A 26,517-nucleotide genomic window follows, 5' to 3' on the forward strand; every position below is an offset into this window, starting at 1 on the left:
CTCCTACTGGGAGGGAGGGGGAGGCGAGGCGAGGCGAGGGGAAGCTGCATGGCGGGGTTTAAATGTCCGGGACAGAGCAGAGCTGGAGATGACGAAAGGGAGAACGGAAATGCCAGTCGACTGTGAACGCAAAGACGCCCATCCCTCACACCGTGCATCAAGGCAGACTAACCATGGCCGCGCGGCCTGCTGCAGCCGAATAGCTCTGCACCGGCCCAAGCCCAGGCGCTTCCCTCCCCTCCTTCTAAACCACTGGCTTTCCCAAACAGCAGAGAGCAAACGCAGAGCTACCGTGGTATAATTTAATGCAGGTTATTAAATATGGAACAGGCTACATTACAAAATCCCTGGGACAAAACAGTGAGCAGATGACAATCAGACACCAAGGTACAGCACCCAGCCTGGGCAAGAGTCTACCCCTCGAGCACAAAACTCTGCGCCGAGGAGGGCAGCAGACCTACGACGGCTCACGCCAGACTCTCTCTCTCACCCACACACAGAGTCAGGGCCCATTCCCAGCAGGTAACCAGAGATTAATGGGAGGGGGACAAGGTTGGACAGGGAGTGGGTACATGAGGGATATCATCAACGTGCTTGTGTGGGGTGGGGGGGGCAGGGGAACAAGGGAAAAACTAGTGTTGACAAAGCTTTCACAACCGATGCAAGCTCTGAAGAGGTACAGCCGCATGCTGGGTGCGCACAGTAAGATCCCACAGAGGCCACGCCAGCGGCTTGTTCGTGACGAGTGGTGGGGGAGCGGCAGCCTGGGTCTGACAGCGCCCACTCCCTCGGTGCTCACCCTCCCACAGCACCCGTTCCCTCAGCGCTGACCCTCCCACAGCCCCCACTCCCTCAGCACTGACCCTCCCACAGCACCCACTCCCTCAGCACTGACCCTCCCACAGCACCCCCTCCCTCAGCACTGACCCTCCCACAGCCCCCCCTCCCTCAGCACTGACCCTCCCACAGCGCCCGCTCCCTCAGCACTGACCCTCCCACAGCACTGACCCTCCCACAGCACCCCCTCCCTCAGCACTGACCCTCCCACAGCCCCCCCTCCCTCAGCACTGACCCTCCCACAGCCCCCACTCCCTCAGCACTGACCCTCCCGCAGCCCCCGCTCCCTCAGCGCTGACCCTCCCGCAGCACCCACTCCCTCAGCGCTGACCCTCCCTTAGCACCCACTCCCTCAGCACTGACCCTCCCACAGCACCCGCTCCCTCAGCACTGACCCTCCCACAGCACCCGCTCCCTCGGCGCTGACCCTCCCGCAGCGCCCACTCCCTTGGCGGTGACACTCCCTCAGCGCTGACCCTCCCACAGCGACCGCTCCCTCAGCACTGACCCTCCCTCAGCACTGACCCTCCCACAGCGCCCGTTCCCTCAGCACTGACCCTCCCACAGCGCCCGTTCCCTCAGCACTGACCCTCCCACAGCACCCACTCCCTCAGCACTGACCCTCCCACAGCATCCGTTCCCTCGGCGCAAGACAGAACAGCATCTGTGGTGGTGCCAGGGGAAACGCAGGAAGTGATCGTTGGCATGATGGCTGCTGACTTCCAAAACACCCTCGTCGTTTTAGCCAGTTTCCCCGGGAAAGGGGTCTGCACTGTGGAGGATAGCAAGCTGCCCCGCTGCGGGATTGAGGGTCAGCACTCTCCATCGCCAGCCCACGCCCAACACACATCTCATCTCCCCTTCTCGCTGGGCAGACACCCAGAGGTCCAACACAGTACTAATTCAGAGGGAGAGATGTCCTGGAGAGCAGGAAGGAAGGTGGGAGATCCAGCTGCACTGAGAGGCAGGGCGATCGAGGGGGCAATGCAGGGAGGGCTGTGGGGGGAGGAGAAGTGCTCCCTGATGGTATTTTACACACGCGGGTGTACAAACACGCACAATTCACTGTATCTACATCCACGTATCTATCGGTTTTACACAGAGTGGTTCAGAGTTTCCGTTCCCCCCCCACCCTCTCTCTCTCTCTCTCTGCAGTTATTCCTGCTCCCGGCGCCAGATGATGACCATGCCCTTGGTATCGCTGGAAGCCAGTAAGCTCTCGTCACAGTTAAAGCTGACGTCCAGGACAGCGGCACTGTGACCCTGCAGCTTGTTCACCATCGCCTTGGTCGCTCGCTCCACGTCAAAGAAATACACACACATGTCCTCACTCCCTGTCACTGTGAGGGGGTAGACACAGGGAGTACCGTCAGTGAGGGACAGGGTCGGGGGGTACATACAGAATACAGCTCCCATCCTCCCCCAGCCATCAAACACTCCCAGGGACACAGGGTTAGAGACAGAGTAAAGCTCCCTCTACACTGTCCCCTCATCAAACACTCCCAGGGACAGGGGATTAGATACAGAGTAAAGCTCCCTCCACACTGTCCCCCCCATCAAACACTTCCAGGGAACAGGGGGTGAGATACAGAGTAAAGCTCCCTCTACACCACTCCCACCCCACCCAATCAAACATTCCCAGGGACAGCATGGGGTTAGATACAGAGTAAAACTCCCTCTACATCAAACACTCCCAGGGACTGGGGGTGAGATACAGAGTAAAGCTCACTCTACACTGTCCTCCATCAAATCCTCCCAGGGACAGGGCGTTAGACACAGTGTAAAGCTCACTCTACACTGTCCCCCTATCGAATCCTCGCAGGGACAGGGGGGTTAGACACAGTGTAAAGCTCCCTCTACACTGTCCCCCCCATCAAACACTCCCAGGGACAGGGAGGTTAGACACAATGTAAAGCTCCCTCTACACTGTCCCCCCCATCAAACCCTCCCAGGGACAGGGAGGTTAGACACAGTGTAAAGCTCTCTCTACACTGTCCCCCTATCGAACCCTCCCAGGGACAGGGGGGTTAGATGCAGTGTAAAGCTCCCTCTACACTGTCCCCCTATCGAACACCCCCAGGACGGGTTGAGTCAGGTACATTGATGATCTGATGACAGTGACCGTGCTCCACACTGGCTGGTGGCAAGCACACCTGCCAGCCCCTTGGCAGTACAGGGCGTGACACACACCCAGCTCTTACCAACACAGGCTCCCTGTCGGAACGACATTAGAGGACAGAAGGTGCTGTGGATGGGATTAGTGTTCTGCTGAATGTCAAAGGTCCGCTTCAGCTGCAATGTACCTTCATTATCCACCACCCTGAGTGACAGAGAGAGAGAGAGAGAGTGAATCCTGCAGGCAGCTGACACTCCCTGAGACACACACAGGGTGGCATGGTGCCCCACAGCCCCAGGTCCCGGGGATGTGCAGGTTAGGGTGGATTGGCCGTGCTAAATTGTCCCGTAGTGCCCAGGGATGTGCAGGTTAGGGTGGGATTGGCCGTGCTAAATTGTCCCGTAGTGCCCAGGGATGTGCAGGTTTGGGTGGATTGGCCGTGCTAAATTGTCCCCGTAGTGCCCAGGGATGTGCAGGTTAGGGTGGGATTGGCCGTGCTAACTTGTCCCCGTAGTGCCCAGGGATGTGCAGGTTAGGGTGGGTTGGCCATGCTAAATTGTCCCATAGTGCCCAGGGATGTGCAGGTTAGGGTGGATTAGCCGTGCTAAATTGTCCCCGTAGTGCCCAGGGATGTGCAGGTTAGGGTGGATTGGCCATGCTAAATTGTCCCATAGTACCCAGGGATGTGCAGGTTAGGGTGGATTGGCCGTGCTAAATTGTCCCATAGTGCCCAGGGATGTACAGGTTAGGGTGGATTGGCCGTGCTAAATTGTCCCCGTAGTGCCCAGGGATGTGCAGGTTAGGGTGGATTAGCCGTGCTAAATTATCCCATAGTGCCCAGGGATGTGCAGGTTAGGGTGGATTGGCCGTGCTAAATTGTCCCATAGTGCCCAGGGATGTACAGGTTAGGGTGGATTGGCCGTGCTAAATTGTCCCAGTAGTGCCCAGGGATGTGCAGGTTAGGGTGGATTGGCCGTGCTAAATTGTCCCGTAGTGCCCAGGGATGTACAGGTTAGGGTGGATTGGACATGCTAAATTGTCCCGTAGTGCCCAGGGATGTGCAGGTTAGGGTGGATTGGCCATGCTAAATTGTCCCTGTAGTGCCCAGGGATGTGCGGGTTAGGGTGGATTGGCTGTGCTAAATTGTCCCATAGTGCCCAGGGATGTGCAGGTTAGGGTGGATTGGCTGTGCTAAATTGTCCCCGTAGTGTCCAGGCATGTGCAGGTTAGGGTGGATTGGCCGTGCTAAATTGTCCCCGTAGTGCCCAGGGATGTGCGGGTTAGGGTGGATTGGCCGTGCTAAATTGTCCCCATAGTGCCCAGGGATGTGCAGGTTAGGGTGGATTGGCCGTGCTAAATTGTCCCCGTCGTGCCCAGGGATGTGCAGGTTAGGGTGGATTGGCCGTGCTAAATTGTCCCCGTAGTGCCCAGGGATGTGCAGGTTAGGGTGGATTGGCCGTGCTAAATTGTCCCCGTCGTGCCCAGGGATGTGCAGTTTAGGGTGGATTGGCCGTGCTAAATTGTCCCGTAGTGTCCAGGCATGTGCAGGTTAGGGTGGATTGGCCGTGCTAAATTGTCCCGTAGTGTCCAGGCATGTGCAGGTTAGGGTGGATTGGCCGTGCTAAATTGTCCCCGTAGTGCCCAGGGATGTACAGGTTAGGGTGGATTGGCCGTGCTAAATTGTCCCGTAGTGTCCAGGCATGTGCAGGTTAGGGTGGATTGGCCGTGCTACATTGTCCCCGTAGTGCCCAGGGATGTGCAGGTTAGGGTGGATTGGTCAGGAGTAAATGTATAAGAGGGGAATGGGTCTGGATTCTGTATGATTCTGAGACATTCCCAGAGATCCCATGGCCCATCCCGTGCCCCCCGCTCCGGAGCATGCACAGTGCGATCCCAGACAACGTCACCTGTAGAGCAGCAGTTTGTTGACACAGGCATTCACCAGCAAGGAGGGGTCTCTGGCTTCACGGCTGACCCACGCCCGGGCCGAGATACTGGTTATGGAACTGCCCTCGCTCACCACCAACCTCTTCGCTTTGGTCAGCTTCCCTGGGGGGGGAGGGGGGGAACACAGACAGAGAGAGTGTGGGCGGGGTGAATACAGCAGGGTGCGGGGACAGTGGGAGGGTACAGGAAGACTGTAGGGGGAGAGGGTGGGGACAGTGTGCGAGAGGGTGGGTCTGTGGTGGGGTGCGGGGAGAGGGCAGTGGGGTGTACGGGGAGAGGGTGGGGGGTGGGCGTGGGTGTTATGGAGAGCGGGTGGGGACTGGGCTGGGGTGTGTAAGGGGAGAGGGCGGGGGGGAGTACGGGGAGAGGGCGGGGGGGAGTACGGGGAGAGGGCGGGGGGGAGTACGGGGAGAGGGCGGGGTCTGTGGGAGGATGTGGGGAGAGAGGGGGTGTGTACGGGGAGAGGGTGGGGACTGTGGGAGGGTGTGGGGAGGGGGTGGTGTAAGGGGAGAGGACAGGGGGGTGTAAGGGGAGAGGGCAGGGATTGTGGGTGAATGTGGGGAGAGAGAGAGGGGGTGGGGGGAGAGAGAGGGGTGGTGTGGGGTGAGGGCGGGAACTGTGGGAGGGTGTGGGGAGAGGGGGGATGGGGGTGTACAGGGAGGGGATGGGGGTGTACAGGGAGAGGGCGGGGACTGTGGGAGGGTGTGGGGAGAGGGGGGATGGGGGTGTACGGGGAGAGGGTGGGGACTGTGGGAGGGTGTGGGGAGAGAGAGGGCGTGTGGTGTATGGGGAGAGGGCGGGGGGTGTACGGGGAGAGGGCGGGGACTGTGGGGAGGGAGAGAGAGGGGGGTGTGGGGAGAGAGAGGGGGGTGGTGTGAGGAGAGAGAGACGGGGGGTTTATGGGTAGAGGGTAGGGGGGTGTACGGGGAGAGGGTGGGGACTGTGGGAGGGTGTGGGGAGAGAGAGGGCGTGTGGTGTATGGGGAGAGGGTAGGGGGGTGGTGTACGGGGAGAGGGCGGGGACTGTGGGAGGGTGTGGGGAGAGAGAGGGCGTGTGGTGTATGGGGAGAGGGTAGGGGGGTGGTGTACGGGGAGAGGGTAGTGGGTGGGGCCTGTGGGAGCACACAGGGAGAGGGTGCCCCCCTCCCAGGATGCCCTGCGACTGTCTGTCCGTCTGTCAGGTACCTGTGGCCATGTTGAAGAGGAAGGAGAAGATACTGCCGTGGTCATCGCCAGCCCACAGGATCCTGCCTGGAGAGTCGAAGGACAGAGCCAGCACCCGGCCAGTCAGCTTACTGGAGCCCCCTTTCACCTTCTTCCCCGTCGAAATGTTCATAACATGGACCGTGTGCTTACTGTTCCCCACCTGAAGGAGGACAGGAACACGTAGAGACAGCATCGGGGGGGGAACAAACTCACCCACCCCCCGCCTCCTCCCCCAACATCCCCACCTCCTCAGTCCTCCGTCACTCACTGCATTCACACCCGGCCACAGAGCGGCGCCAATATTCCCTCGCAGACTTGTCCCAATCTCCGTTCTCACATCTACATGGACGGGCTACAGTATCGGTGCTTGCAGGGGAGGGCTGTTCCGCAGGGATTACTGTTGGGCCCGCTGCTGTTCCCGTTTCTGTGAAAGATCGGGATGGGAACGAGGGAAGTACGGTCAGTAGGTTCACCGGCCACACCGGCATTGCCGGTAGTTGGACCGAGCGGCGGCAGACCGGCGTTTAATTTGGATAAACACGAAGGGCAGGACTCAGACAATTAATGACAGGCCCCTGGGCAGGGTTGCAGAACAGAGCGACCCCGGGGGATTCGGGGACATCACTCTTTGACGTTTGCGTCACAGGGAGACAGGGCGGGGTAAGGAGGCGCTCAGCTCGCTTGCCTCCATCGCTCAGAGCTTTGAGTGAAGGCGTTAGGACGCCGTGTTGGGGTTGTACAGGACATTGGTGAGGTCTCGTCTGGAATACTGTGTCCAGTTCCTGTCGCCCAGGATATTACTGACGCCAGAGAGGGTTCAGAAGAGATTTACCGGGATGTTGCTGGGAATGGAGGGGTTGGGTGCTAAGGAGAGGCTCGGAGCTGTTTTCCCCGGAGCGTCGGAGGCTGAGGGGTGACCTTACAGAGGTTTATAAGACCAGGAGGGACATGGATAGGGTCAATTATTTCCCTAGGGTTGGAGGATTTCAACCCTGGGACATAGTTTTAAGGTGAGAGGATAAAGATTTTAAATGGACCAGAGAGGCAACCTTTCCACGCACAGTGTGCTCGGAGAGGGGAATGTAGGTACAGTTACAACATTTAAAAGACATTTGGACATGTTCATGAATAGGAAAGAGATATAGGGCCAGGAGCAGGGCAGTTGGGAATAGTTTAGTTCGGGAACAGGGTCAGCACGGAGCCTGATTGGGCCGAAGGGTCTGTTTCTGTGCTGTTGTGACTATTACTCCCCATTCAGTTTTGTGACACACACAGCCCCCACTCCCACAGGGACCGCTCCCTCAGCACTGACCCTCCCACAGGGACCGCTCCCTCAGCACTGACCCTCCCACAGGGACCACTCCCACAGCCCCCACTCCCACAGCGCCCGCTCCCTCAGCACTGACCCTCCCACAGGGACCGCTCCCTCAGCACTGACCCTCCCACAGCACCCACTCCCTCAGCACTGACCCTCCCACAGCACCCGCTCCCTCAGCACTGACCCTCCCTCAGCCCCCGCTCCCTCAGCACTGACCCTCCCACAGCCCCCGCTCCCTCAGCACTGACCCTCCCACAGCCCCCGCTCCCTCAGCACTGACTCTCCCTCACCGCCCGCTCCGTCAGCGCTGACCCTGCAACAGCCCCCACTCCCTCAGCACTGACCCTCCCACAGCCCCCACTCCCTCAGCACTGACCCTCCCACAGCACCCGCTCCCGCGGCACTGACCCTCCCACAGCACCCGCTCCCTCGGCACTGACCCTCCCTCAGCACCCGCTCCCTTGGCACTGACCCTCCTACAGCCCCCACTCCCTCAGCACTGACCCTCCTACAGCCCCCACTCCCTCAGCACTGACCCTCCCACAGCACCCACTCCCTCAGCACTGACCCTCCTACAGCCCCCACTCCCTCAGCACTGACCCTCCCACAGCCCCCACTCCCTCAGCGCTGACCCTCCCACAGCCCCCACTCCCTCAGCACTGACCCTCCCACAGCCCCCACTCCCTCAGCACTGACCCTTCCACAACCCCCACTCCCTCAGTGCCCACTTCCTCAGCACTGACCCTCCCACAGCCCCCACTCCCTCAGCACTGACCCTCCTACAGCCCCCACTCCCTCGGCACTGACCCTCCCACAGCACCCGCTCCCTTGGCACTGACCCTCCCACAGCCCCCACTCCCTCAGCGCTGACCCTGCAACAGCCCCCACTCCCTCAGCACTGACCCTCCTACAGCCCCCACTCCCTCAGCACTGACCCTCCCACAGCGCCCGTTCCCTCAGCACTGACCCTCCCACAGCACCCGTTCCCTCAGCACTGACCCTCCCACAGCACCCACTCCCTCAGCACTGACCCTCCCACAGCACCCACTCCCTCAGCACTGACCCTCCCACAGCACCCACTCCCTCAGCACTGACCCTCCTACAGCCCCCACTCCCTCAGCACTGACCCTCCCACAGCACCCACTCCCTCAGCACTGACCCTCCCACAGCCCGCTCCCTCAGCACTGACCCTCCCACAGCACCCACTCCCTCAGCACTGACCCTCCCACAGCCCCCACTCCCTCAGCACTGACCCTCCCACAGCGCCCACTCCCTCAGCACTGACCCTCCCACAGCGCCCACTCCCTCAGCACTGACCCTCCCACAGCACCCACTCCCCCAGCACTGACCCTCCCACAGCCCCCACTCCCCCAGCACTGACCCTCCCACAGCCCCCACTCCCCCAGCACTGACCCTCCCACAGCCCCCACTCCCCCAGCACTGACCCTCCCACAGCCCCCACTCCCTCAGCACTGACCCTCCCACAGCCCCCACTCCCTCAGCACTGACCCTCCCACAGCCCCCCCTCCCTCAGCACTGACCCTCCCACAGCCCCCACTCCCTCAGCACTGACCCTCCCACAGCCCCCACTCCCTCAGCACTGACCCTCCCACAGCCCCCCCTCCCTCAGCACTGACCCTCCCACAGCCCCCCCTCCCTCAGCACTGACCCTCCCACAGCACCCACTCCCTCAGCACTGACCCTCCCACAGCGCCCGCTCCCTCAGCACTGACCCTCCCACAGCCCCCACTCCCCCAGCACTGACCCTTCCACAGCCCCCACTCCCTCAGCACTGACCCTCCCACAGCCCCCACTCCCTCAGCACTGACCCTCTCACAGCCCCCGCTCCCTCAGCACTGACCCTCCCACAGCCCCCACTCCCCCAGCACTGACCCTCCCACAGCCCCCACTCCCCCAGCACTGACCCTCCCACAGCCCCCACTCCCCCAGCACTGACCCTCCCACAGCACCCACTCCCTCAGCACTGACCCTCCCACAGCCCCCACTCCCCCAGCACTGACCCTCCCACAGCCCCCACTCCCCCAGCACTGACCCTCCCACAGCCCCCCCTCCCTCAGCACTGACCCTCCCACAGCACCCACTCCCTCAGCACTGACCCTCCCACAGCCCCCGCTCCCTCAGCACTGACCTTCCCACAGCACCCGCTCCCTCAGCACTGACCCTCCCACAGCACCCACTCCCTCAGCACTGACCCTCCCACAGCGCCCACTCCCTCAGCACTGACCCTCCCACAGCACCCACTCCCTCAGCACTGACCCTCCCACAGCCCCCACTCCCCCAGCACTGACCCTCCCTCAGTGCCCACTCCCTCAGCACTGACCCTCCCACAGCGCCCACTCCCTCAGCACTGACCCTCCCACAGCACCCACTCCCCCAGCACTGACCCTCCCACAGCACCCACCCCCTCAGCACTGACCCTCCCACAGCCCCCACTCCCCCAGCACTGACCCTCCCACAGCCCCCACTCCCCCAGCACTGACCCTCCCACAGCCCCCACTCCCCCAGCACTGACCCTCCCCTCCTACCTACCACCGTGAGGTTGTTGTTCATGGGCTGGAAGGTACAGCAGAGGAGCTCGGAGCCGTCCGGATCGGGAATCTCGCGGATACACTTGCCGCTGTCGGTGGCCCAGATGCGCATGGTGGCGTCCAGCGCCGTGCTGACAATGACATCATTGGACAGCGACCAGGCAAAGTCGGTGACGCCGCGGCTGTGACCCCTGAGTACCCGCAGCACAGCTGGGGGTGTGGGCACCAGCTGGCATACCGAGATGGTACCGTCCAGCGAACAGCAGGCCAGTCGGTTCCTGTCGTCATTGGCGAACTGCACCTTGGGCACTGCCCCAGCAGAGAGAGAGAGCAGAGAGAACATTCACTCAGACTGGCAGGCCCCCCACTGAGACCAAGTGGATTGGGCAACAGAAGGAACTGCCACAGTCCCTGTCACAGGGAGAGGGGCGTGACCCTCACAGAAACCTCAAAGTACAGAAGCAAGCCATTCCACCCATCAGGCTCTCATACCCCCCCAATCACACACACATTTACTCTCCCGTGAGTGTTTATCACATCCTTCCCTCTTCCAAGTTTCTGTTCAAACCACTTCACGGAGCTCCCTCAGCACTGACCCTCCCACAGCCCCCACTCCCTCAGCACTGACCCTCCCACAGCCCCCACTCCCTCATCACTGACCCTCCCACAGCGCCCGCTCCCTCAGCACTGACCCTCCCACAGCACCCACTCCCTCAGCACTGACCCTCCCACAGCACCCACTCCCTCAGCACTGACCCTCCCACAGCACCCACTCCCTCAGCACTGACCCTCCCACAGCACCCACTCCCTCAGCACTGACCCTCCCACAGCACCCGCTCCCTCAGCACTGACCCTCCCACAGCACCCGCTCCCTCAGCACTGACCCTCCCACAGCACCCACTCCCTCAGCACTGACCCTCCCACAGCCCCCACTCCCTCAGCACTGACCCTCCCACAGCCCCCACTCCCTCAGCACTGACCCTTCCACAGCCCCCACTCCCTCAGTGCCCACTTCCTCAGCACTGACCCTCCCACAGCACCCACTCCCTCAGCACTGACCCTCCCACAGCACCCGCTCCCTCAGCACTGACCCTCCCACAGCACCCGCTCCCTCAGCACTGACCCTCCCACAGCCCCCACTCCCTCAGCACTGACCCTCCCACAGCCCCCACTCCCTCAGCACTGACCCTTCCACAGCCCCCACTCCCTCAGTGCCCACTTCCTCAGCACTGACCCTCCCACAGCCCCCACTCCCTCAGCACTGACCCTCCCACAGCCCCCACTCCCTCAGCACTGACCCTCCTACAGCCCCCACTCCCTCAGCACTGACCCTCCCACAGCACCCACTCCCTCAGCACTGACCCTCCCACAGCACCCGCTCCCTTGGCACTGACCCTCCCACAGCCCCCACTCCCTCAGCGCTGACCCTGCAACAGCCCCCACTCCCTCAGCACTGACCCTCCTACAGCCCCCACTCCCTCAGCGCTGACCCTCCCACAGCCCCCACTCCCTCAGCACTGACCCTCCCACAGCACCCGTTCCCTCAGCACTGACCATCCCACAGCACCCGCTCCCTCAGCACTGACCCTCCCACAGCACTGACCCTCCCACAGCACTGACCCTCCCACAGCACTGACCCTCCCACAGCCCCCACTCCCTCAGCACTGACCCTCCCACAACCCCCACTCCCTCAGCACTGACCCTCCCACAGCACCCACTCCCTCAGCGCTGACCCTCCCACAGCACCCGCTCCCTCAGCACTGACCCTCCCACAGCACTGACTCTCCCACAGCACTGACCCTCCCTCAGCACTGACCCTCCCACAGCACTGACCCTCCCACAGCCCCCACTCCCTCAGCACTGACCCTCCCACAACCCCCACTCCCTCAGCACTGACCCTCCCACAACCCCCACTCCCTCAGCACTGACCCTCCCACAGCACCCACTCCCTCAGCGCTGACCCTCCCACAGCCCCCGCTCCCTCAGCACTGACCCTCCCACAGCGCCCGCTCCCTCAGCATTGACCCTCCCTGAGCCCCCGCTCCCTCAGCACTGACCCTCCCACAGCGCCCGCTCCCTCAGCACTGACCCTCCCACAGCCCCCGCTCCCTCAGCACTGACCCTCACACAGCGCCCGCTCCCTCAGCACTGACCCTCCCACAGCCCCCGCTCCCTCAGCACTGACCCTCCCACAGCCCCCACTCCCTCAGCACTGACCCTCCCACAACCCCCACTCCCTCAGCACTGACCCTCCCACAGCGCCCGCTCCCTCAGCACTGACCCTCCCACAGCCCCCGCTCCCTCAGCACTGACCCTCCCACAGCACCCGCTCCCTCAGCTCTGACCCTCCCACAGTCCCCACTCCCTCAGCACTGACCCTCCCACAGCCCCCGCTCCCTCAGCACTGAACCTCCCACAACCCCCACTCCCTCAGCACTGACCCTCCCACAGCTCCCACTCCCTCAGCGCTGACCCTCCCACAGCCCCCGCTCCCTCAGCACTGAACCTCCCACAACCCCCACTCCCTCAGCACTGACCCTCCCACAGCACCCGCTCCCTCAGCACTGACCCTCCCACAGCCCCCGCTCCCTCAGCACTGAACCTCCCACAACCCCCACTCCCTCAGCACTGACCCTCCCACAGCACCCGCTCCCTCAGCACTGAACCTCCCACAACCCCCACTCCCTCAGCACTGACCCTCCCACAGCCCCCACAACCTCAGCACTGACCCTCCCACAGCACCCGCTCCCTCAGCACTGACCCTCCCACAGCCCCCACAACCTCAGCACTGACCCTCCCACAGCACCCGCTCCCTCAGCACTGACCCTCCCACAGCGCCCACTCCCTCAGCACTGACCCTCCCACAGCCCCCACAACCTCAGCACTGACCCTCCCACAGCCCCCCCTCCCTCAGCACTGACCCTCCCACAGCACCCGCTCCCTCAGCACTGACCCTCCCACAGCCCCCGCTCCCTCAGCACTGAACCTCCCACAACCCCCACTCCCTCAGCACTGACCCTCCCACAGCACCCGCTCCCTCAGCACTGAACCTCCCACAACCCCCACTCCCTCAGCACTGACCCTCCCACAGCCCCCACAACCTCAGCACTGACCCTCCCACAGCCCCCGCTCCCTCAGCACTGACCCTCCCACAGCACCCGCTCCCTCAGCGCTGACCCTCCCACAGCACCCGCTCCCTCAGCGCTGACCCTCCCACAGCACCCGCTCCCTCAGCACTGACCCTCCCACAGCCCCCGCTCCCTCAGCACTGACCCTCCCACAGCCCCCACTCCCTCAGCACTGACCCTCCCACAACCCCCACTCCCTCAGCACTGACCCTCCCACAACCCCCGCTCCCTCAGCGCTGACCCTCCCACAGCCCCCGCTCCCTCAGCGCTGACCCTCCCACAGCACCCGCTCCCTCAGCACTGACCCTCCCACAGCCCCCGCTCCCTCAGCACTGACCCTCCCACAGCCCCCACTCCCTCAGCACTGACCCTCCCGCAGCACCCACTCCCTCAGCACTGACCCTCCCACAGCACCCGCTCCCTCAGCACTGACCCTCCCACAGCACCCGCTCCCTCAGCACTGACCCTCCCACAGCACCCACTCCCTCAGCACTGACCCTCCCACAGCCCCCACTCCCTCAGCACTGACCCTCCCACAGCCCCCACTCCCTCAGCACTGACCCTCCCACAGCACCCGCTCCCTCAGCACTGACCCTCCCACAGCGCCCGCTCCCTCAGCACTGACCCTCCCACAGCGCCCGCTCCCTCAGCACTGACCCTCCCACAGCACCCACTCCCTCAGCACTGACCCTCCCACAGCACCCGCTCCCTCAGCACTGACCCTCCCACAGCGCCCGCTCCCTCAGCACTGACCCTCCCACAGCACCCGCTCCCTCAGCACTGACCTTCCCACAGCCCCCACTCCCTCAGCACTGACCCTCCCACAGCCCCCACTCCCTCAGCACTGATCCTCCTACAGCACCCGCTCCCTCAGCACTGACCCTCCCACAGCCCCCGCTCCCTTAGCACTGACCCTCCCACAGCCCCCACTCCCTCAGCACTGACCCTCCCACAACCCCCGCTCCCTTAGCACTGACCCTCCCACAGCCCCCACTCCCTCAGCACTGACCCTCCCACAACCCCCACTCCCTCAGCACTGACCCTCCCACAACCCCCACTCCCTCAGCGCTGACCCTCCCACAGCCCCCGCTCCCTCAGCGCTGACCCTCCCACAGCACCCGCTCCCTCAGCACTGACCCTCCCACAGCCCCCGCTCCCTCAGCACTGACCCTCCCACAGCCCCCACTCCCTCAGCACTGACCCTCCCGCAGCACCCACTCCCTCAGCACTGACCCTCCCACAGCACCCACTCCCTCAGCACTGACCCTCCCACAGCACCCGCTCCCTCAGCACTGACCCTCCCACAGCACCCACTCCCTCAGCACTGACCCTCCCACAGCCCCCACTCCCTCAGCACTGACCCTCCCACAGCCCCCACTCCCTCAGCACTGACCCTCCCACAGCACCCACTCCCTCAGCACTGACCCTCCCACAGCACCCGCTCCCTCAGCACTGACCCTCCCACAGCACCCACTCCCTCAGCACTGACCCTCCCACAGCACCCGCTCCCTCAGCACTGACCCTCCCACAGCGCCCGCTCCCTCAGCACTGACCCTCCCACAGCACCCGCTCCCTCAGCACTGACCTTCCCACAGCCCCCACTCCCTCAGCACTGACCCTCCCACAGCCCCCACTCCCTCAGCACTGATCCTCCTACAGCACCCGCTCCCTCAGCACTGACCCTCCCACAGCCCCCGCTCCCTCAGCGCTGACCCTCCCACAGCTCCCGCTCCCTCAGCGCTGACCTTCCCACAGCACCCACTCCCTCAGCACTGACCCTCCTACAGCGCCTGCTCCCTCAGCACTGACCCTCCCACAGCCCCCACTCCCTCAGCACTGACCCTCCTACAGCGCCTGCTCCCTCAGCACTGACCCTCCCTCAGCGCCCGCTCCCTCAGCACTGACCCTCCCACAGCCCCCACTCCCTCAGCACTGACCCTCCCTCAGCGCCCGCTCCCTCAGCGCTGACCCTCCTACAGCGCCTGCTCCCTCACCAGCCTCATCCACGTGCTGGTCAAAGATGTGGTACATTCCTGCGAAAGCGTAGTTCTCGCTGAGGGTGGTGTCGCCTGCCATGGCTCTGCTCGCCTCTGCCACTGAGGTGGGCACCACACTGCCCGGTGACCTGACCCAGACCGAGAGAGAGAGAACATAATCATTTACAAGTGTGGGACAGTAATACGTCAGTAACACAGGGCACTGGTCAGAGCACTGTCACTTATATAAATGATTCAAACGAGAATATCGGAGATATGGTTAGTAAGTTGGCGGAAGGAGTAGAGAATGTGGTGCTTGAAAAGCACAGCAGGCCAGGCAGCGTCCAAGGAGCAGGAGAATCGACGTTTCCTGATGATGGGATTATGCCATCATCGGGGTGTTGCATTTTGGGAAAATAAACCGGGGGGGGGGGGGGGGACTTAGATACTTTAAAAAAAAAATAGGCCCCTGGGCAGGGTTGCAGAACAGAGCGACCCCGGGGGATTCGGGGACATCACTCTGACGTTTGCGTCACAGGGAAACAGGGCGGGGTCAGGAGGTGCTCAGCTCGCTTGCCTCCATCGCTTTGAGTGAAGGCGTTAGGACGCCGTGTTGGGGTTGTACAGGACGTTGGTGAGGCCTCGTCTGGAATACCGTGTCCAGTTCCTGTCGCCCAGGATATTACTGACGCCAGAGAGGGTTCAGAAGAGATGTTGCTGGGAATGGAGGAGTTGTGTTCTAAGGAGAGGCTGTGGGGGGGGGCTGCTTTCCCTGGCGTGAGGGGTGACCTAATGGAGGTTTATAAAATTACGAGGGGTCACGGACAGGGTGAGTGGCAGGTGTCAAATCCCCAGGGTGGGGCATTTCAGGACTCGGGGGGGGGGGGGGGGGGGGGGGGGCACTTTGTGAAGGTGAGAGGGGTTTAATAAAAGCCACGAGGGATGTTGTTCTTTGAACAGAATGTGGAAGGCCCTCCCTGAGGGAGTGCTGGATGCAGGTACGGTTACCACGTTCAGAAGACTCTCGGATGAGTCCGTGGATGGGAAAGGGTCAGAGGGGCACGGGGCCAGGAACAGGGCAGCTGTGGGACTGCTTTAGTTTGGGATTCGGGTCAGCATGGACTGGTTGGGCCAAAGGGTCTGCTTCTGTGCTGTATGACTCCCTACGACCGGCTGTTCTACAGGGATGTGCATCGCCCCGGGAGGTCGGATGTTGTTTTGTTGTCCTTGGTGAGTGCATGCTCTACTCACTTATCCTCGTGACTGGCGCGATTCATCTGGGCCTGCAGCTGATACGAACCGCGGCTGACCGAGCGTCGGTGTCCCCTCCCTCCCTGAGCTCGCAAATCCTCCTCAAAGTCCTGGGCAGGCAGACCAAGGGGAAAAGGAACAGGGCGTGGGTCAGTGACAGGCCCTCGACAGCGTTACTCCATCAGCTTTCCCTCCGCGGGAGATGGGTTTACCTCGGGAGACAGGGTGGGAGCTGTGTCGGACAGAGAGAGAGAGAGTGTGCGTGCACTCAGGCTGACTTCCCGAGGCTACAGCAGGGCGAGAGGGGAGAGGCAGTCGTCAGTCACTGACACACACACACACACACACATACAGGCGGGCCGATCAATACAGGCAGACACCGACAGACACAGGTGACTCACACAGACAGACAGACACAGGTGACTTACACAGGCACACACAGGTGGCTCACACAGACAGAGACAGGCACCCAGGGGACATACACACACACACTGAGACAGAGAAAGGTGACACACGAGGACAGACAGACACAGTCCCTCAGGAACTGCCTGGACCCTCAGCTGTTGCGATGTGACCCCGTTGAGAAAGTGATGCCAGGTGCCAACCCCCAGAGCCGCGGGCGGGTAGGGGGCAGAGAGACGGGGGGGGGGGGGGAGATGCTGGCATTGCGCTGAGAGTGGGGCATTCCCCGGAGACAGTAACCTCCCCCAGCCCACTCCTCCCCCTCCCGGGGGTCCGTTACCTCCATGCGGTCCAGGGTGGTACGGCTGCTCCGAATGCTGTTGCTGTAGGCCCGGAAGCTGCTCTGTTCGGACAGTGGGCCGTACCGCTGCGCCAGCAGCTGGCTACGCAGCTTCAGGTACTGGCGCCGCAGCAGGGGGTCAAAGCCACCCTTCGCATTCTCCCGCAGCAACTGGCTACGACGCCGGATGTACTGGGTACGGAACTGGGGGAAGCTGGAGGTGCGGTAGGCGTTATACCTGCAAGGGGAGGGGAACACAGAGAGAGTTACTGAGGGAGGGAGGGGAACACAGAGAGAGTTACTGAGGGAGGGAGGGTCCGGTAGGTGTTATACCTGCAAGGGGAGGGGAACACAGAGAGAGTTACTGAGGGAGGGAGGGTCCGGGAGGCGTTATACCTGCAAGGGGAGGGGAACACAGAGAGAGTTACTGAGGGAGGGAGGGAGGGTCCGGGAGGTGTTATACCTGCAAGGGGAGGGGAACACAGAGAGAGTTACTGAGGGAGGGAGGTCCGGTAGGTGTTATACCTGCAAGGGGAGGGGAACACAGAGAGAGTTACTGAGGGAGGGAGGGGAACACAGAGAGAGTTACGGAGGGAGGGGAACACAGAGAGAGTTACTGAGGGATGGAGGGGAACACAGAGAGAGTTACTGAGGGAGGGAGGGGAACACAGAGAGAGTTACGGAGGGAGGGGAACACAGAGAGAGTTACTGAGGGAGGGAGGGGAACACAGAGAGAGTTACGGAGGGAGGGGAACACAGAGAGAGTTACTGAGGGAGGGAGGGGAACACAGAGAGAGTTACTGAGGGAGGGAGGGTCCGGTAGGTGTTATACCTGCAAGGGGAGGGGAACACAGAGAGAGTTACTGAGGGAGGGAGGGTCCGGTAGGCGTTATACCTGCAAGGGGAGGGGAACACAGAGAGAGTTACTGAGGGAGGGAGGGTCCGGTAGGCGTTATACCTGCAAGGGGAGGGGAACACAGAGAGAGTTACTGAGGGAGGGAGGGAGGGTCCGGTAGGTGTTATACCTGCAAGGGGAGGGGAACACAGAGAGAGTTACTGAGGGAGGGAGGGTCCAGTAGGCGTTATACCTGCAAGGGGAGGGGAACGCAGAGAGAGTTACTGAGGGAAGGAGGGTCCGGTAGGTGTTATACCTGCAAGGGGAGGGGAACACAGAGAGAGTTACTGAGGGAGGGAGGGAGGGTCCGGGAGGCGTTATACCTGCAAGGGGAGGGGAACACAGAGAGAGTTACTGAGGGAGGGAGGGTCCGGTAGGCGTTATACCTGCAAGGGGAGGGGAACACAGAGAGAGTTACTGAGGGAGGGTCCGGGAGGCGTTATACCTGCAAGGGGAGGGGAACACAGAGAGAGTTACTGAGGGAGGGAGGGGAACACAGAGAGAGTTACTGAGGGAGGGTCCGGGAGGCGTTATACCTGCAAGGGGAGGGGAACACAGAGAGTTACTGAGGGAGGGAGGGTCCGGGAGGCGTTATACCTGCAAGGGGAGGGGAACACAGAGAGAGTTACTGAGGGAGGGAGGGTCCGGTAGGTGTTATGCCTGCAAGGGGAGGGGAACACAGAGAGAGTTACTGAGGGAGGGAGGGTCCGGTAGGTGTTATACCTGCAAGGGGAGGGGAACACAGAGAGAGTTACTGAGGGAGGGAGGGAGGGTCCGGTAGGCGTTATACCTGCAAGGGGAGGGGAACACAGAGAGAGTTACTGAGGGAGGGAGGGTCCGGGAGGCGTTATACCTGCAAGGGGAGGGGAACACAGAGAGAGTTACTGAGGGAGGGAGGGAGGGAGGGAGGGTCCGGGAGGCGTTATACCTGCAAGGGGAGGGGAACACAGAGAGAGTTACTGAGGGAGGGAGGGTCCGGTAGGTGTTATACCTGCAAGGGGAGGGGAACACAGAGAGAGTTACTGAGGGAGGGAGGGAGGGTCCGGGAGGCGTTATACCTGCAAGGGGAGGGGAACACAGAGAGAGTTACTGAGGGAGGGAGGGTCCGGTAGGTGTTATACCTGCAAGGGGAGGGGAACACAGAGAGAGTTACTGAGGGAGGGAGGGTCCGGTAGGTGTTATACCTGCAAGGGGAGGGGAACACAGAGAGAGTTACTGAGGGAGGGAGGGTCCGGTAGGTGTTATGCCTGCAAGGGGAGGGGAACACAGAGAGAGTTACTGAGGGAGGGAGGGTCCGGTAGGCGTTATACCTGCAAGGGGAGGGGAACACAGAGAGAGTTACTGAGGGAGGGAGGGGAACACAGAGAGAGTTACTGAGGGAGGGAGGGGAACACAGAGAGAGTTACTGAGGGAGGGAGGGAGGGTCCGGTAGGCGTTATACCTGCAAGGGGAGGGGAACACAGAGAGAGTTACTGAGGGAGGGAGGGTCCGGTAGGCGTTATATCTGCAAGGGGAGGGGAACACAGAGAGAGTTACTGAGGGAGGGAGGGAGGGAGGGTCCGGGAGGTGTTATACCTGCAAGGGGAGGGGAACACAGAGAGAGTTACTGAGGGAGGGAGGGTGCGGTAGGCGTTATACCTGCAAGGGGAGGGGAACACAGAGAGAGTTACTGAGGGAGGGTCCGGTAGGCGTTATACCTGCAAGGGGAGGGGAACACAGAGAGAGCTACTGAGGGAGGGAGGGTCCGGTAGGTGTTATACCTGCAAGGGGAGGGGAACACAGAGAGAGTTACTGAGGGAGGGAGGGTGCGGGAGGCGTTATACCTGCAAGGGGAGGGGAACACAGAGAGAGTTACTGAGGGAGGGAGGGAGGGTCCGGGAGGTGTTATACCTGCAAGGGGAGGGGAACACAGAGAGAGTTACTGAGGGAGGGAGGGAGGGTCCGGGAGGTGTTATACCTGCAAGGGGAGGGGAACACAGAGAGAGTTACTGAGGGAGGGAGGGTGCGGGAGGCGTTATACCTGCAAGGGGAGGGGAACACAGAGAGAGTTACTGAGGGAGGGAGGGAGGGTCCGGGAGGTGTTATACCTGCAAGGGGAGGGGAACACAGAGAGAGTTACTGAGGGAGGGAGGGTCCGGTAGGTGTTATACCTGCAAGGGGAGGGGAACACAGAGAGAGTTACTGAGGGAGGGAGGGTCCGGTAGGTGTTATACCTGCAAGGGGAGGGGAACACAGAGAGAGTTACTGAGGGAGGGAGGGTCCGGTAGGCGTTATGCCTGCAAGGGGAGGGGAACACAGAGAGAGTTACTGAGGGAGGGAGGGTCCGGTAGGCGTTATACCTGCAAGGGGAGGGGAACACAGAGAGAGTTACTGAGGGAGGGAGGGTCCGGTAGGTGTTATACCTGCAAGGGGAGGGGAACACAGAGAGAGTTACTGAGGGAGGGAGGGAGGGTCCGGGAGGTGTTATACCTGCAAGGGGAGGGGAACACAGAGAGTTACTGAGGGAGGGAGGGTCCGGTAGGTGTTATACCTGCAAGGGGAGGGGAACACAGAGAGAGTTACTGAGGGAGGGAGGGTCCGGTAGGCGTTATACCTGCAAGGGGAGGGGAACACAGAGAGAGTTACTGAGGGAGGGAGGGTCCGGTAGGCGTTATACCTGCAAGGGGAGGGGAACACAGAGAGAGTTACTGAGGGAGGGAGGGTCCGGTAGGCGTTATACCTGCAAGGGGAGGAGAAAACAGAGAGAGTTACTGAGGGAGGGTCCGGTAGGCGTTATACCTGCAAGGGGACAGCAGCACGGAGAGGAAGAGGGAGGAGATAGGGGAGTCAGGGTGAGAGAGGAGGGTGGTGGAGGGCATAGTGAGAGGAAGGGGGGTAGAGAGATGGGAGTGGACATAGTTGAGGAGTTGAGGGTACACAAAAGGAGATTTGGGAGTGAGAGAGAGAGAGACAGACATGGGAGAATGAGAGAGAGGGAGAGGGGCAACTCAGTTGGTGAGAGAGGGAGGGAACGAGAGTGGGGTGGGGTAGGAGAATGAGGCAGTGTGAGAAAGAGTGAGGGAGTGAATGAAGAAGAGGGACAATGAGAGAGAGAGTGAGCGAGCATGCAGGAGGCAGAATGGCCACAGACAGATGGGAGTGAACAGGGGAGGTGGAGTGTGAGCACAAGGGGATGAGGCAGGCCATGGGTAGGGGGTAGGGGTAACAGAACCCCTCAGGGCTTTGCGAGTGTTACCCCCATGTTCCGCCTTCATGTCTCCGGATGGAGGTGCCTGGTGTTGGGTGCTGTACGGTCAGGTTTTCACATGCCTCCCCCCTTTTGCCCATCCCAGGCGGGCATGCCCCATGGGTTAGCGGAACGAGAGGGGGATCACGTGGAGCGGCGGGGGGGTGGGGGGGGGGGGTCTGAGGCTCGGGCTGGGTGGCTGAACCCTCCGCGCTTCCCCCTCCCCAATCCACACCGCCCTCCGAGGGGTGACCGTGAGCGCGGGGGCAGGGTGGGTCTGGGGCTTATACGGCACAGACCCCAGGGTACACTGGGGCGGGGACACGGGGCACCGTGCCCTCTACAGTGGCCCTCCCCTCCCCTCCCCCAACCTCAAACACCCCTCCCCACGCAACACCCCAACCCCCAACGCCAACCCATCCCCCAACACCCACAGTCTCCCACCCTCTCTCGAACTGACCTGGCATCAACAGCTAACACCTGCTGCCAGATTGTGGCCATTCCCTGGGCACCAGCAGCTGTTCACCGTGATCCAGACTCCGGGCACCTGGTCTCCACCATCTGTGGGAAGCACCAAGCAGAGGGTGAGCAGCGGAGGCACGACACGCAGGTATAAGCCCTGGGGAAACAGCTGTGGCGGGAGGTAAGGGGGAGGACTAGTGGGACCGGGACTGGGTGGGCTTGTATCTGCACCACAGCTCAGGCTGGCGAAAGTGAGCTGCCTTCCTGAACCCCCTCACTTGGGCCTGTACACACTGGGAGTTTATAACAAGAGGCGACCACACTGAAAGAGATAAGGGGGACCTGATGGGAGGAGGTGTGGAGAGGCTGTGGGAGTGACAGTTCCCCCATTGGGAATGGGGAGGAATCTCTGCATTCTCCAAGGGAAAGGAATCTGTGGGATTCTTTACCTCAGAGCACTGTTCAGGCTGGGTCGCTCGACGCCGAGGGGTTTAATCAGGAAGGGGGAATCGAGGGGTTATATTCCAGGCTGAGGGGTTTAATCAGGAAGGAGGAATCGAGGGGGTTATATTCCAGGCTGAGGGGTTTAATCAGGAAGGGGAATCGAGGGGTTATATTCCAGGCTGAGGGGTTTAATCAGGAAGGGGGAATCGAGGGGGTTATATTCCAGGCTGTGGGGTTTAATCAGGAAGGGGGAATCGAGGGGGTTATATTCCAGGCTGAGGGGTTTAATCAGGAAGGGGAATCAAGGGGTTATATTCCAGGCTGAGGGGTTTAATCAGGAAGGGGAATCGAGGGGTTATGTTCCAGTCTGAGGGGTTTAATCAGGAAGGGGGAATCGAGGGGGTTATATTCCAGGCTGAGGGGTTTAATCAGGAAGGGGGAATCGAGGGGTTATATTCCAGGCTGAGGGGTTTAATCAGGAAGGGGGAATCGAGGGGTTATATTCCAGGCTGAGGGGTTTAATCAGGAAGGGGAATCGAGGGGTTATATTCCAGGTTGAGGGGTTTAATCAGGAAGGGGGAATCGAGGGGGTTATATTCCAGGCTGAGGGGTTTAATCAGGAAGGGGGAATCAAGGGGTTATATTCCAGGCTGAGGGGTTTAATCAGGAAGGGGGAATCAAGGGGTTATATTCCACGCTGAGGGGTTTAATCAGGAAGGGGAATCGAGGGGTTATATTCCAGGCTGAGGGGTTTAATCAGGAAGGGGGAATCGAGGGGGTTATATTCCAGGCCGAGGGGTTTAATCAGGAAGGGGAATCGAGGGGTTATATTCCAGGCTGAGGGGTTAATCAGGAAGGGGAATCGAGGGGTTATATTCCAGGCTGAGGGGTTTAATCAGGAAGGGGAATCGAGGGGTTATGTTCCAGTCTGAGGGGTTTAATCAGGAAGGGGGAATCGAGGGGGTTATATTCCAGGCTGAGGGGTTTAATCAGGAAGGGGGAATCGAGGGGTTATATTCCAGGCTGAGGGGTTTAATCAGGAAGGGGGAATCGAGGGGTTATATTCCAGGCTGAGGGGTTTAATCAGGAAGGGGAATCGAGGGGTTATATTCCAGGTTGAGGGGTTTAATCAGGAAGGGGGAATCGAGGGGGTTATATTCCAGGCTGAGGGGTTTAATCAGGAAGGGGGAATCAAGGGGTTATATTCCAGGCTGAGGGGTTTAATCAGGAAGGGGGAATCAAGGGGTTATATTCCACGCTGAGGGGTTTAATCAGGAAGGGGAATCGAGGGGTTATATTCCAGGCTGAGGGGTTTAATCAGGAAGGGGGAATCGAGGGGGTTATATTCCAGGCCGAGGGGTTTAATCAGGAAGGGGACTGAGGGGTTATATTCCAGGCTGAGGGGTTTAATCAGGAAGGGGGAATCGAGGGGTTATATTCCAGGCTGAGGGGTTAATCAGGAAGGGGAATCGAGGGGTTATATTCCAGGCCGAGGGGTTTAATCAGGAAGGGGGAATCGAGGGGTTATATTCCAGGCCGAGGGGTTTAATCAGGAAGGGGAATCGAGGGGTTATATTCCAGACTGAGGGGTTTAATCAGGAAGGGGGAATCGAGGGGTTATATTCCAGGCTCAGGGGTTTAATCAGGAAGGGGGAATCGAGGGGTTATATTCCAGGCCGAGGGGTTTAATCAGGAAGGGGGAATCGAGGGGGTTATATTTCAGGCTGAGGGGTTTAATCAGGAAGGGGGAATCGAGGGGTTATATTCCAGGCCGAGGGGTTTAATCAGGAAGGGGGAATCGAGGGGTTATATTCCAGGCTGAGAGAGAGAGAGTTTTTCAATCAGGAAATCGTGGAATGGGGGTGGTGGGTTGTTAGGGCAATGAGAGTTTTGGACGATCAGATGAGCCACTATCTCATGGAACGGTGGTGAGGACCCACCCCACCCCACCCCAGCTCACTCCCTCATCCCTGGGGCTTGGGTAGAATCAATCATTTGAGCCCACCCAGGGTGGGACAGGAGTGGGGTGGCATGTCAAGTTTCTGGAGACCACCAGGGGAGATGGAGAGAGTCAGCTCCCCACCTTCTCGACCCCTTCCCCCTCGCTCCAGGCGCGGTGACCCTCGCATTCCACTCACCCCCTGTAGTCTCTGAAGAGAGAGAGAGAGAGAGAGCAAACAGTTTCTTCAAGACGTTTTGTGGCAAAATTGTTTTCAAATTTAGTTAATTGGTGCTTGACCTGAACACTTTTCAGGCAAAGTTTAAATGATGATTGTGCTGCAGTGAAATTTGGAAAAAAAAATTTGTTATATGTAATTAAATCAGGTAACAGGAGGGGAAATAACAAAATAAAAACATCAGAAATGCTCATCCATTTCCGGGTGGCCAAAGGAAGGAGAGCACTTCCGCGTTTAGCAGCGCTCCCATTGGCTAGCCTGCACCGGTTTCCCACCCCGCATTGGTCTATTCCTCTGTATATCAAAGAGAGCAGACACGGCGATTGGTGCATATTCGCCGCCACCCTCCCGGTTCCGCCGTCCATTGGCCGCGTTTCCCGTCCGTCAGCGGGGGAGCCGGTTGATTGGTTCGCTTTGAGGGCGTTGCGGCTATCCGGCTACGCCCACTAGCCGAGATTCCCGTCTGTCAAGCTAGGAGCTGGTGGAGGGCGTGCCTACCCATTGGGTGGGCTTCCCGTCTGTCAGCCCCAGAGCGGTTGATTGGTCGGCAATGAGGGCGTGACAACAGGACAAAGAGACTCATTAGCCGAGCTTCCCGTCTGTCAAAGGAGGAGGAGCGGGATGATTGGTTAGTGGTAGGCGCGAGCCAGCACGGCACCATCCTGGGCACCCCATTGGATAGGAGACATTGATTGGCATGCCGTTGCACGCAACGTAGTCATACCCTCTCGGCCGATTGGTCAAACCGTCCGTGAGTCAAAGAAGGCGGCCGTACACCTATTGGCTGAAAGCGGTTGGCCCGACTTGCAGCCGCACCTTCCAATTGGCGAAGCCGCCCGTCAGTCAGATACAAGCCGCTACAGTGGCCGCTCATGGGCTGGCACAACTGCCAATCAACCTGGAAGGCATACGATTGGCTGGAAGATCGGATAACGGGCGGAATTGAGGGCCGCCCGCCAGACCGTTAGGAGACCCTCAATCCAGACGGAGAGGGGGAAGGCATTAAAGGGGATCGGCCGCCGCCCTTCCCCTTGTCTTATGCGACAGCGAACGAATAAGAATCAAAGAAAACCGAGTACCTCAGAGAGCGCCCCACCCCCACACTCCAGAAGCTTCGCCCGCTGCCGCCTTTGGTCGCGGCCCACGGCTGCGCAGAAGCACTTGCCCGTGGAATCACGTGGCCCACCCTGCCCTCACCGGAAGTTGGCGGGACCTTCCCACGCCTAGCCTCCGGTGACCTTACCGGAAGTGGACCTGGGCGGGGAAGGAACACGTCATCTCTCTCCCTTGCTGGTTGCTAAGGGGGAGCGCGGCCTTGGTTACCGTCCTCCCTGAAGCCTGGCATGACCATTGTCCCTACCAGAGTCAAAGGTTGGGCTTGTGTGGGGTGGTATTTCATGAAATTAGATCTTGTTTGCTTGAGGTGGGGAGAGGTTCCAATGGAGGCATTTTAGCCTCCAATTGGGGAGGGTCTGGCACACACACAACGGGCTGAATGGCCTCTTTTCCCCCCATTCCACACTGTCTCCCGCCAGCGACCCCACCAGCTCGTTTCACGGTGAACCGGATTACGTTTCAATATCACCTCAAAGGCTCCAGCAAGAGAGAATCTAACCATCGCCCCCTTGACGTTCAATGGCGTTACCATCACTGAATCCCCCCTCCCCCCACTATCAACATCCTGGGGGTTACCATCTCCAACAGAGAATCTAACCATCGCCCCCTTGACGTTCAATGGCATCACCATCACTGAATCCCCCTCCCCCCACTATCAACATCCTGGGGGTGACCGTCTCCAACAAGAGAGAATCTAACCATCGCCCCCTTGACGTTCAATGGCGTTACCATCACTGAATCCCCTCCCCCCACTATCAACATCCTGGGGGTTACCGTCCCCAACAAGAGAGAATCTAACCATCGCCCCCTTGATGTTCAATGGAGTCACCGTCACTGAATCCCCCTCCCCCACTATCAACATCCTGGGGGTTACCGTCCCCAACAAGAGAGAATCTAACCATCGTCCCCTTGACGTTCAATGGCGTTACCGTCACTGAATCCCCCTCCCCCACTATCAACATCCTGGGGTTAGCAACTCCAATGAGAGAGAATCTAACGATTGCCCCCTTCACACTCAATGGTATTACCATCACTGATTTCCCTCCAACTATCAACATCCTGGAGGTTACCATCTCCAATGAGAGAGAATCCAACCATTATCCACTGAACAACACCACCAACCACCCC

General features: G+C 60.5%; 1 protein-coding gene across 3 annotated transcripts; it reads right to left on the bottom strand.

Annotated features, from left to right (window-relative positions):
- Positions 1–1,403: 1,403 nt before the first annotated feature.
- wdr13 (WD repeat domain 13) lies at positions 1,404–25,395 on the bottom strand. Of its 3 annotated transcripts, none has more exons than XM_087985203.1 (10): positions 25,353–25,395; positions 21,651–21,751; positions 17,070–17,307; positions 16,328–16,437; positions 15,095–15,225; positions 9,974–10,281; positions 6,085–6,265; positions 4,861–5,002; positions 3,039–3,157; positions 1,404–2,177 (listed from the first exon to the last, which is right to left on the bottom strand). In XM_087985203.1, exons 2-10 carry the CDS (start codon positions 21,689–21,691, stop codon positions 1,993–1,995), a joined length of 1,455 nt encoding a protein of 484 aa, XP_087841329.1. In that variant the 5' UTR covers positions 21,692–21,751; positions 25,353–25,395; the 3' UTR covers positions 1,404–1,992. The 3 variants fall into 3 exon arrangements, with proteins under 3 accessions (XP_087841329.1, XP_087841328.1, XP_087841330.1); XM_087985202.1 differs by lacking the exon at positions 25,353–25,395 and adding an exon at positions 24,235–24,473; XM_087985204.1 differs by lacking the exon at positions 25,353–25,395 and adding an exon at positions 24,180–24,203.
- Positions 25,396–26,517: the final 1,122 nt, after the last annotated feature.

This window comes from Chiloscyllium plagiosum, unplaced genomic scaffold (assembly GCF_037043375.1).
Source record: "Chiloscyllium plagiosum isolate Xiang-an unplaced genomic scaffold, Cpla_swu_hap1 HiC_scaffold_51, whole genome shotgun sequence".
NCBI classification, from domain to species: Eukaryota; Metazoa; Chordata; class Chondrichthyes; order Orectolobiformes; family Hemiscylliidae; genus Chiloscyllium; species Chiloscyllium plagiosum.

What these genes read in the sequence shown, in the direction of transcription:
- wdr13 (XM_087985203.1), bottom strand. Translation starts at nt 21,691, where the DNA reads ATGGCCACAATCTGGCAGCAGGTGTTAGCTGTTGATGCCAG. An exon ending in CCTCTTCAACATGGCCACAG is followed by an intron (nt 5,003 to 6,084) that starts GTACCTGACAGA and finishes CTCCCCCCCCAG; the next exon opens with GGAAGCTGACCAAAGCGAAG. An exon ending in AACAAACTGCTGCTCTACAG is followed by an intron (nt 3,158 to 4,860) that starts GTGACGTTGTCT and finishes TCTGTCACTCAG; the next exon opens with GGTGGTGGATAATGAAGGTA.